The 12,187-nt window shown below is 46.0% G+C and overlaps 1 protein-coding gene across 2 annotated transcripts in view; it reads left to right on the forward strand.

Moving 5' to 3' along the window:
• Positions 1-12,187, forward strand: part of NID1 (nidogen 1) — a 94,281-nt gene that overhangs the window by 26,267 nt on the left and 55,827 nt on the right. Inside the window, exons 4-7 of one of the 2 annotated variants that reach the window (XM_079899312.1) lie at positions 1,502-1,875; positions 4,478-4,627; positions 8,332-8,583; positions 11,235-11,435. In XM_079899312.1, coding sequence (XP_079755438.1) covers positions 1,502-1,875; positions 4,478-4,627; positions 8,332-8,583; positions 11,235-11,435 — 977 coding nt within the window. Of the gene's footprint in view, positions 1-1,501; positions 1,876-4,474; positions 4,628-8,331; positions 8,584-11,234; positions 11,436-12,187 lie in introns of both variants that reach the window. The other variant, XM_079899311.1, reaches the window with a different exon arrangement.

Consider the following 12,187-nt stretch of genomic DNA (forward strand, 5'->3'; position numbering starts at 1 on the left):
ATTTCACTACACACTTTTAACATAAAAAGGTAAACTGAGACCTGTCCAAGGTTCCACAGCTAACAGTGTTGGGATTTCTAATAAACCAACTCTGTACCATTTTCACTCATAACTCTTCTGACACCAAATTTGTGGGGGTTTCCCCCCAACCAGTTCTCCAACTCTTCAGACACCAGCTAGGTGTCCTGTAATTCGATTCAGTTCTGACACTATTTGGAGTCAGCACATACCTCACAGGTTAAGGGCTCAGTCCCACAAAACTGCCCCCACTTCAGACATCCCTTGCAAGTCCTGGGTTGCCACCTGCACTTCTGATCAACCAGCTATAAATCGGGGATCTCCATGAACCCCTGCTCAAGTTCGATAATTTGCTAGAATGGCTCACAGAACTCAGGAAAGCACTTTCCTTACTATAACCAGTGTGTTATAAAGGATACACTCAGGAACAGACAAATAGAAGAGATGCATAGGGCAAGGTATGGGAGGAAGAGTGGGTGAGGGGCTTCCGTGTCCCCTCTGGGCTCACCACCCTCCTGGCCCCTTGATGTGTTCACCAGCCCCAAAGTTCTGTCAATCTCATCACTTAGGAATTTTTATTACATAGGCATGATTGATTAAACCATTGGCCATTGGTGATTAACCTATTCTCCAACCCCACTCCTCACCCCCCTCCCTGGAAGTCAGGGCGTGGGGAAGAAAATTCCAGCCCTGTAATCAAGCCTTATTCTTTTTTTCTTTTTTTGCGGTACGCGGACCTCTCACTGTTGTGGCCTCTCCCCTTGCTGAGCACAGGCTCCAGACGCGCAGGCTCAGCGGCCATGGCTCATGGGCGCAGCCGCTCTGCGGCATGTGGGATCTTCCTGGACCGGGGCACGAACCCGTGTCTCCTGCATCGGCAGGCAGACTCTCAACCACTGCGCCACCAGGGAAGCCCCAAGCTTTATTCTTCCTAGTGACCAGCCCCCATCCTGAAGCTACCCAGGGTCCCCAGCCACCAGCCATCTCATTAGCATACAAAAAGACACTCTTATCACTCCAGAGATAACAGGGATTTTAGGGATTGTATGCCGGAACCAGAGACAAGGACCAAATACATATTTCTTATCATATTACACCATGCCCTGGAAAGAGAATAACTGAGAAAATGGATGACTCCGGTCAACAGGTTGCTTATATGGTAAAGCACATGACGAGTGATTCCTATAAATTGCATTTTAAGGCCTGAAAATGTCCCTGAAGCGTGCCTCTCGAGTGGCCAAGACTAAGCCTTTGCTAGGATTGTGCCCATTGGATACAGCCTCACCGTATCCCCCTGGATGGTCTCAGCTCAGTGATGACCAGACAGGACTGCATCTGCTCTCTCATCCTCTACCGAGGCTGTGGGCAGAAGCAGGCGTTGGGTTTCAAATTGACACGGATCCCCAGGGCTCCTTCTGCTTGGTTGCTGGGGGCTGTTTGTGGGTTGCTGGCCTGTTTCCAAGAAGCCTGTCCTTCCCCCTAGGAGCAGCAACTCTGGGCAGCAGGGCATCTGGGTGTTTGAGATTGGGAGTCCGGCCACGGCCAGTGGCGTGGTGCCCTCGGACGTGAACCTGGGATTGGACGATGGAGCAGAGTATGATGATGAGGATTATGACTCGGTGACACCTCTGAGCCTGGAGGACACGGGCACCACATCCTTTCCCTATGAGGCCCGGAGAAAGGGAGACACTGGCACATACAACGTGCCCAGTGACCTGCCCCCCCGCCGCCTGGCTACTGAGAGACCCCCTGGACCTCCCACGGAGAGGACCAGATCTTTCCAGCTGCCAGCGGAGAGGTTTCCCCAGCAGCAACCACAGGTCATAGATGTGGATGAAGTTGAGGAAACAGGAGTTGGTAAGGCCATTTATGTTGCAGGTGGTACCTTCTTGGATACTTGGGTTTCCAGACAGGGGAGCATTGCTGGTGGGGTGTCAGCTGTGCGCATTATTTGGTGGTTTGTAAGGATGAGTGCCTGGGGAAGGAGGGGTGGAACTCACAGCTGCAGAGCATCGGTCGATGGGCCCGAAGGCTTCAGAGACTCCAAGGGATCTGGCCATTAGGGCTGGGGTTATGGAGACTGTAGAACATGTCCTCTTTCAAGTCTTCTATTATTCTTTCTTTTTTTTTTTCTGTTTTAAAGAGAAAAGTGCTTTAGAATTATTTTGATAGTCAGATTTCCTTCCTTATTTGTGACTTCTGAGATCAGTAGTGTATTCACCCACCTGAAAAAACATTTTAGAAGCTCTTTTGGCTATTGACACGGTTTATCTTTGAAATTTATTTCCTCTTGGTTTTGGAAGGAGGATGGTTGATGATTTTTCCTCCCGGACCCTCTCAGTTTCAGAGTTAGTTTGTGAACGTTTAAAACTACAAAATAAGTAGATCCCCTTTTTGAGGATGGTTTTAAAGTACAATATCTTGTAATCAACCGTATTATATCAGATTTTGGCTACATTTTCAGGGAAAACCACTGGAACCCCAGCATGCTTTGATTTGTCTTATAAAAGACATTTGAACTAGACTGTGTTCATTATTTTTTTGCCCTTCAGGTTGACCTATAATCCATTAAGATTCCTATCAAGGGGACAGTCCAAGCCTTTAAATGATGTTTACTGTGACGCACAACTGCTTCAACTATGAAGTTATCCTAAGGCCCTCAAAACATCTACTCAGTTCCACATTATTCACCCATTTTTATTTCTCCTTACTTGTGATTTGTCTCGTAGCAATAGTCGGATGTTTGTTCTTATCGAGTATCCCAAAGCATGGACAGTATCTGGTGGCCGGGGTAGTGTGCTTACTTACCTCTGAGGCACAGAAACGGAGAAGCTGCCCCTAGTGACATGATGAGTACGTGGTTCATGTCTCAGGGCTCCCTTTATACACATGGCACCCTGGCTTTCCTGGGGTAATGCGGACACCTAGCACGTCGCACTCAGCTCTTATAGCCGGGTCTCAGAGTGGTCGCCCCAAGGTGGATTGCATATGTTAACGGCACATATGTTTACCTTCAGGGTGAGATTTGAGTCTCATCCTGCTTTCACCCCACATACATGTCTCTGAAATTCTCATTTGTGAAGCCTTCACTTAAATGAGAGCATAGCTAGCCCCAGCAGCTTATGGTAGTATATTCCTTGGTACTAGTAAAAAGAAAAGCCCGGATTTGAACCCCAACTGTGTTTAAAAGAGATGTTTTTCTGCCCTCGATCCCAGTTATTTCACTGTTTTTATTAGAAAGGTCAGTCTTCTGTAGCCAGCAGTGCATTCCTGGTGTGATTTGAATGGTCACCCACAGATACGTCGACCATAACAGACCCACTGGGAGCTGGGCTTAAGCAATCAGTAGCCTCACATGCGTTCAGCTCCGGGCCCAAGTATTTTCAGCTCCAAACGCCATCTTTATAAATACAGGAAATTCCCTTCTGGGTGTGTAGGACTCATGGAATCTACCTGGAGTTAAACTTTACTTTTCTCTTCACTCATAACAGTCATTTATAAAGTGGGTCATTATCCCCTATAAAAGTTCATCCCCTTTTGTGTTTTTGAACTTCATCCCAAATTAATTTGCTCTGGATTTTTGAGTTTAATGAGCTAGTTCATCATCCAATAAAATGAACCTGGGAGGGAGACATTTTTTTTTTTTTTTTTTAAGAGACATTTCAAATAGGGAGAAATTCTTCTTGTTTCTTGGGTCAGAGGCTTTTAGACCAGGTATGACTGAGGAATTATTTCTAACTAGCTTTTGACTCAAGAGCTTAGGATTTATCCCCTGGTGAGAAGAAAGGGTCAATTTTTTTTTTTTTTTTTTTGCGGTACGCGGGCCTCTCACTGCTGTGGCCTCTCCCGTTGCGGAGCACAGGCTCCGGACGCGCAGGCTCAGCGGCCATGGCTCACGGGCCCAGCCGCTCTGCGGCATGTGGGATCTTCCCGGACCGGGGCACGAACCCGTGTCCCCTGCATCGGCAGGCGGACTCTCAACCACTGCGCCACCAGGGAAGCCCAAGGGTCAAAATTTTTAAAAACTACTTTAAGCTTGTTAAAATGGCACTTTATGTTATAGATATTTTACCACAATAAAAGATAATTTTTAAAAATTTTAAGGTCCCTCCTGCTCAAAATGTGAAGCGGATCTGGCGACATTACATGGATGCCATATTAAGATTGACATTGGGTGGCAGTCACCTAATATTGATTCCGTGATACTGAGGACATTGGATTATAGCATTTTTAAAGAATTCACCCTTGTGATTTCTCAAACTCCCTTTAGACCCATTTGCTTTGGTGGTTTGAATAATAGAACCACTATACTATTTAAGTGGCTACAGGTAGAGAGCCCTGGGTCTGAATTGCCTGAGCAGATGTCAGGTCTTGCACAGCTGAGGGCGTAGGGTCAGAAAGCCTCCTGGTCCAGAGCCCTGTGAAGCGCTTACAGGTGTGCTGTGTTCTCTCCAAGCAGTTTTCAGCTACAACACAGATTCCCGCCAGACGTGTGCCAACAACAGACACCAGTGCTCTGTGCACGCAGAGTGCAGGGACTTTGCCACCGGCTTCTGTTGCAGCTGTGTTTCCGGCTACACGGGGAATGGCCGGCAGTGTGTTGCAGAAGGTACTTTGCTTCTGTCTGTTCCCTTTGAAGGGGGAGAAAGGGGGAGGAGTGGAGTTTTTGTTTTGGTGCTTGTTTTTTTTTTTTTTTTTTTTTGCGGTACTCGGGCCTCTCACTGTTGTGGCCTCTCCCTTTGCGGAGCGCAGGCTCAGCGGCCATGGCTCAAGGGCCCAGCCGCTCCGCGGCATGTGGGATCTTCCCGGACCGGGGCACGAACCCATGTCCCCTGCATCGGCAGGCGGACTCTCAACCACTGCGCCACCAGGGAAGCCCCTTGGTGCTTGTTTTGAAATCTTTCCTTTACCTAGATCTCTAAACGGGGGTGGTATTTTCAGTCGGGCAATGATAGTTGATCTCTCATTCCCCATTCTTGCCTGTATTTTTCTACTGGGGGTGTGGTCCTGGGGAGTGTCCTTTTTTCCTAATAAGGGGAGGTCTCTTTCTTTCCTGTGCTGTTTCTCCATCTCTGAAATGACGACCATTGGGAGCCCATCTTCACAGCTGTCCCTATAGCGTGAGACAAAGGCTGAAGTGTTGAAATTATGCAGCCTGGACCACAAATTGTCAGTGCCCCCCATTTTCCTCCGTTTCTTTCAAACCTTTTCTTTTGGCATCACTCAGACCATCCTAATGGTGGTTCAACTCCAGCAAGGCCACAGTGGGCTGGTGGAAACCAAAGTATGTAGCGGGTAGAGACCTGTCCTCATGCCCCTGGAATCCCAACGTGGTGATAGAGGAGCATAACGGGTGCATCACAGCTAACTCTGGAGCCCAGACCCATTGTGGGCCCACTCCAAAAGGGACTCAGCTGGCGTCAGTGGGCTGGCATCAGTTCTGAGCTCTGCCCCCGGAAAAGGACCCAACCGGTCTTGACATTCTCAGATGGTCAGAAGAATCTTCTCTGCAAAAGTCTAGAGGGTCCGGATAAGAGTTTACTTCGAGAGGGAGACCTATGGGAACCTGAGGCCATAAACCAGAATTAAAACAAAACCCAAACCGACCATACTGAACATTTGTTCCTTCAGATGCCAAGTCACCTCACTTGTCACCTGTCATCTTCCTCGTGTGTTTAATGAGGAACCTCAACTGCTTCACACAATACAACTAAATAAAACTCAGCTGGAGGAACACTTTTCTGTTTTTCAGATCCCCTGCCATAGCTAAAGTGAAATCAGTTATTTTGATTTGCTAAAATAAAAAAGTTCCCTCCTAGGTCACAGTTAGATGGTTAAATACTATCTGCAGCAACGAAAGAAAATTTTGGATACGTTGCGTATTAATTTGGGGGGGTGTTTTTAATGTTTATAAACGTGTTGTCTGTTTGCTTCCAAAGCCCACCGCCCCAGGGAGGGTGTACCTTTGCTGCTTTGTTTTAGGCTTGGCTTTTATATTTCTCTCACCTGGGAGCAGCTTCCACAATCTACAGTGAACCTTTCTTCTCAAAGAGCAAAAATCTCATTAGCTCTTTCTGTGCCAGATATCAGACTGAAAATGCCGACAGGTTGCATTTGGCAGGAAGCTCAGATGTGACAGATGGCTCGGCTGCATTTTTTGACCTTCTGTGCACGCCCCGTCGTAGTTTTGTGGTTTAAATATTTTTTTGGAGTCTTGCTACTTTTGACATAGTTTTCTAACTCCAAGTTTGGTGGAAAAAATTTGGTTTCCTTCCCCCTGGCTTTCCTGCTTGTTTCTGTAATTGTTTGGGGGAGGCATTTTTTGATATTAGTCCTCTAACTTCACAGCATCCCCCAGTGTAATGACATAGTTTATTTGCAGAAATACTCTGTGTCGAGTCTGCCTTGGCTTGTCAGTGAACCTGTTTATTTTATATTTTATTTTATTTTATTTTTGGGGGCCGCACTGCACGGCATGCAGGGTCTTAGTTCCCCGGCCAGGGATGGAACCCATGCCCGCTGCAGTGGGAGTGTGGAGTCTTAACTTCTGAACCGCTAGGGAAGTCCCTCAGTGACCCTGTTTAGCAGCTAAGGCATACTGAACACAGCAGAAAGTCTTCAGAACACGGGTGACCATGCTCAGATGAGGGCTTGTTTGTCTCAGGTTATTCTACAAACTTTACTGAGAACTTACTGTGCACAGAAACCTCTGCTAAGACGGAGCCAGGGAGTTGGGTGGGAAAGACATTTATAATCTAGGAAGAGAAACACAATATGTACAATCAGTAAGTGATAGAATTTCTACATCAGACCTGAACAGTCCAAGGTGACTTATTTACCTCTTCCTTCAGTTTTTTTTTTTTTTTAAGATGTAAGTAACACAGTCACTTAAAGTATACCATTTGGTTCTTTTTAGTATATTAACTAAGGGGTGCAACTGCTACCTCTAATTTTAGAGCGTTTTCATCGCTCCAGAAGGAAACCCTGGATCTCTTAGCCGTCACCCTCAGTTTATCCTCATCCCCACTCTCTGTCAACAACTAACCTACTGTGTGTCAACACGGGTTTTCCTGTTCTGGATATTTCATATACATGGAATCTTGCAACATGGGACCTTTGTGTTTGGCTTCTTCACTTAGCATGATGTTTTCAAGGTGCACCCATGTTTTAGCGTGTATCGGGTACCTCATTCCTTTTTTCTAGCGAAATAATATCCATTTCATGGATATACCACATTCTGTTTATCCATTCATCAATTGATGGACATTGGGTGCTTTCCGTTTTTGGCTATCGTGAATAATGCTGCTAAGAACGTCCGTGTACAAGTTTTTGGGTGGATGTATGTTTTCTGTTCTCTTGGTATATACCTAGGAGTTGGAATTGCTGGGTCATGTGGTAACCTTCAATTTTCTTATTCAAATACAAGAACAACTTAATTTCTTGAGAGCTTATCTTTTCCTGATTAAACAATAATAAATATATGCAAGTTATAAATATTTGAACATTATAGAGATGTATAGTATAGAAAATGAAAGTTCACCATATGGCCCTGAGTTAGCCACTGGTAGCAGTTTTGTGTACACCTCTTCAGATATTTGCCCCTAAGTGTATGCTAACTTTTATCATTAATGTGATTTTCAGAAATGGTGTCCTATACATATACTATTTAGCAATTTATGAAGAAAGCTTTTAAATATGCCATAGTAAGTTTCCCATCTTTCCCAGTTGGCTAAATGGAACAACAAACACACCCCAGCCCACAAGCTGGTTCTGGGTCAGAGGGCATATTTGTGTGGCCTTCGATATCCGCTGTGGCCACTTCTGTCTGGCTTGGCTTGAGTGAAGGTCCAGGACTCAGACTGGCAGTCCTATGTTTGAGCCGGAGATGCTCTTTAAGATGTGTTACAGATCAGGCAACCAAATGTCCCATCCAGTTTAGCCCTGCTGTCCCAGTGAAATGACTAATTCTGTCCCCGATACTCTCAAAAGTGAGACATTTATGTCACCTAGTTCTAGACCACCCATGATACTGTTCTATGAGATCGTTTTATTTGCCTCAGACCTTCCTCCATCAAACAATGGGTCTCACTTTTCTGCTGTCCATGATCCATCAGCGTGGAAGAAAGGAAGAAATTGGAATTTGTAAGGCTCATAGACACAGCCATAGGAACTGCCTTTTTGAACAGCTGCTTTCACTTACCCCAAAGCCCTTTACCCCAGCACTGTTTGGCTCTTTGCTTTTATAAGTACAGATCCTACCAGACATACTATTCTATTCTGAAGGGCTGGCTGCTTTCTTTGTTTCTCACTCAGGTACCCCCCAGAGAGTTAACGGCAAGGTGAAAGGGAAGGTCTTTGTGGGGAACAGCCAAGTTCCCATTGTCTTTGAGAACACCGACCTCCACTCCTACGTGGTAATGAACCATGGGCGCTCCTACACAGCCATCAGCACCATTCCTGAGACCATCGGATACTCTCTGCTTCCTCTGGCCCCTATTGGAGGCATCATTGGATGGATGTTTGCCGTGGAGCAAGATGGATTCAAGAATGGGTTTAGCATCACAGGTAACTGACGTCAGACCTTAAAATTAACGGGCTGGGGTGAATGGAAAGGGAACTCCATGTCTGCAAGTAACTTACCGATAAGCATTTTGTGGCTCTGGAAATAAGGTGTTGAGGTAAAATTATCAAGAAGTTTTTCAATTAATATACGTTAACTAAGACTGTCTAGAATTGCATTTTGATCAGGGAGCGATTTCAGGGCGGAGATATAGAGTTAGGCGGAGCAAATGATGTTTGCTCCTATATCCTCACAACCCAACGTATGGGGCTGCTTCTACTGATCCAGCCTGCCTCCAAATTCCCAACTAATCTGAAGCTGACATTTGACATTTCCTCAGCATCTGCTTGGAGAAAAGGAACCTGTCGTTTCTAGCTGGTAAAGTCAGCCTGATAAGCATAATCCTCACGAGTCTTAGGAAAGCTGAGTGTCCTTGGAGCTGCCTAGAGACCGTGTCCCGTCGGGGAAAGTTCAGTCTTTAGGGGACATGTGGGCAGATTGTCGGTGGGTGGGAGCGGAGGAGATGCTTCCCTGGAGCAGTGGTGGCCTCTCCCATTGCTGTGCTGAGGCTGGTCCCCCTGTGCTGGAGGCCCTTTCCTGGAACTGCTTGGCTGGAGGAGTCTGCATCCTTCATCTCTGGCCGCTCCTAGGACCTGGAGCCCGCTGTTCTGGGGCACAGGTACATAGCCGCCGCCTCTGACTACCTAGACCTGCCTTCTCCAACACCCCTAGCCTCACTGTAGCTTCAGCCACGGCTTTATCGTGAAAACACTGCCGAGAGCAGGGTCTGTAGGCTTTGCACAGACACCCCTCCCAAAGTTACAGAGCATAAATACCTAACTTCCTGAAATGTGGACGTTTTAAGAAAGGAGAGGATATATATTTGAAAAGGGTATAAGATACCTTATGTATGGTCCAATGTTTTTTCTCCCTCTCCCACAGGCATGTGTACCCCGAGTATCATAACGATGTTCAGGCTCTCTTGCAAACACATGCTCTTCCCTTTGCAGACGTAGTCGAGCTTTGCGGCCAGATCCACAGATCCTAGTCCTTGGCTACACAGCATTTCATATTGGTGTTGCCTTGAATATGGGTTGACTTAAATGGATGGTCCTTTGTAACTTACATCAGCTTCAGGGAGGCTGAGGGAGTCTTTACAAATTCCCTACAACAGCAAATCTTTGTTACTACAATGGTCCTTCTTAACTGTCCCTGTGTTATCAGCTGGAAATCTGCCTGGGACCTGGGGGCTATAAAGCAGGAGTTGTCCAACTTTTTCTGCAAAGGGTCATTTAGTAAATATTTTAAGCTTTGCCTAAATGTTTTAGGCTATTCGGGCTCTGTTAACAGCTACAGTAAGTCCCCTACATACGAATCTTCAAGTCGCGAACTTTCAAAGATGCGAACCTACGTTTGCATGTCCAATCACGTAAGTTAGTTCACGTGTCTGGCGTACGTTGTCACGTGAGTGCATCCTCTACAAGGGGTTGTGCTTTTGCGTACTTCACTGTACAGTACTGTATAGAGTACGGTAGTACAGTGTCTTCATTTCAAGCCCAGGATGTCTGCAAGCAAGCGTAAAAGCAGCGGTGATGTAGCTGGTACTACTGTACTTTGAAAGGTGCGGTACTGTACTGTAAGATTAAAAATGTTTTCTTTATTTTTTTTCTTCATTTATTCTTTTATGTATTATTTGTGTGAAAAGTATTGTAAACCTATTACAGTACAGTCCTAGATAGCGGATTGTGTTTGTTGGGTACCTAGGCTAACATTGTTGGACTTACGAACATATTGGACTTACGCATGCGCTCTCAGAACAGAACTCATCCGTACGTAGGGGACTAACTGTCTTCAACTTTGTCGTCCTCGAGCGAAAGCACCAAAGATAATATGCAAATGAATGATCCTGTCTGTGTTGGAATGAAATTCTTCATGGGCACTGAAATGTAAATTTCACGTACTTTTCACATATCATGAAATGGCTGTCAGCTCTGCTATCAGGCGTCTGCAAAGGTGGCAAAGGGAGGAAGCTGGAAGAAGGGGGGGTATTTTTTCCTGCTTGTCGGGGGCTGCCTCCCTGCCCAGACCAAGGGGAGATCCTGAGCCAGCACCTTAGTGTGTGCTCCTAGGATGGTTTCTGGGTCTGGTGATAGTTTGTTCTGAACAAGTGGCCCATCCTGACCAGGGCTTAGCTCTTACAGTAGTCATTCCCACAGCCGACATCCTGGAGTGCTTCATGTTGGGCAGAGGACGTTTTAACGTACTTACCTAATTTCCCCAAGACAGATTGTGTCCCTTTTTCATCATCAGGAAATGCAGGCTCCCGTGAGGTTAAATAACTTGTTCAGGCTCACCCAACCAGTACCCAGCACAGCTGGGAGTCCAACTCCTATCCCCTGCTTTTTCCAGCACAAGCCATGAGCCCACCCATCTCAGATGCTGGTTTGCAGCTGGCAAGCAGCTTCTGTTTCTTGCGCGTGACTCAGTTGGGCCATATGGATGTCCCAGCTCTGTCCTTGGTGTCAACAGCCCCATTTCTACTAACCAAACTAAAGCATCTGCAGAGGAGGTGTGAGCCTGTCCCCACAGTGAGCCCAGGGTGGGCATGAGGGTGGTTTCCCTGACAGCAACGTGACAGACTGACCTTGCTTTGCAGGGGGCGAATTCACCCGCCAGGCTGAGGTGACCTTTGTGGGGCACCCGGACAAGTTGTTCATTAAGCAGCAGTTCAGCGGTATTGACGAGCACGGACACCTGACCATCGACACGGAGCTGGAGGGCCGAGTGCCGCAGATCACCTTCGGCTCCTCGGTGCACATCGAGCCCTACACGGAGCTCTACCACTACTCCCACCAGGGTGAGCTGCAGCGCCGCGTCCCGGGCCAGTGCCGCGTCCTGGGCCAGCGTCACCCACAGGCTCCAGCCCTGAACTCATGCTATCTCCTGGCCTTCGGAGAGGGAAGTGCAGGGGGTACCTTATACAAATCACCTTTTCTCTAATAGATACCATGCACACTCATTGGAGAGAATTGAGGGCAGAAAAGAAAATAAACATAACTTACAGATGTAAAACCAGGACACAATTATTATTAGATTAAGTGTATTTCCTTTCAGCCTTTTCCTTCCATATAAAAAATACCCCAACATGTATATATACCAACACAAATAATATCCCAACATAAAATCTCACCATATTATATAATTTCAAAACAGTATAATTTTATTATAATATACATCTGTATGTACTTTTTAAGTTTCAAATTTACAGAAAAGTTGAAAATAGCAGTTTCCACATATCATTTACCCAGCCTCACCAGTTGTTAACATTTTGCTACATTTATTTATCATTCTCTCTCGCATACATACATATATATATATATATATGGTTTTTTTGGAGAGTAAGTTGTAGGCACCATGATCCTTCATTCCCTAAATAATTTACGTGTTCTTCCTAAGGACGAGAACATCCTCTCACACGGTCCCAGTACACTCATCAAAATCAGGAAATTTAACATTGATGCACTACTACTGTATACTCTACAGTCAAGTATATAGTTTCTATTTACATAATTTCAGTCATGCCACATTATTGTATCTTCACTTTTCCAG

This window comes from Stenella coeruleoalba (assembly GCF_951394435.1).
Source record: "Stenella coeruleoalba genome assembly, chromosome: 16".
In the NCBI taxonomy this organism is placed as follows: domain Eukaryota; kingdom Metazoa; phylum Chordata; class Mammalia; order Artiodactyla; family Delphinidae; genus Stenella; species Stenella coeruleoalba.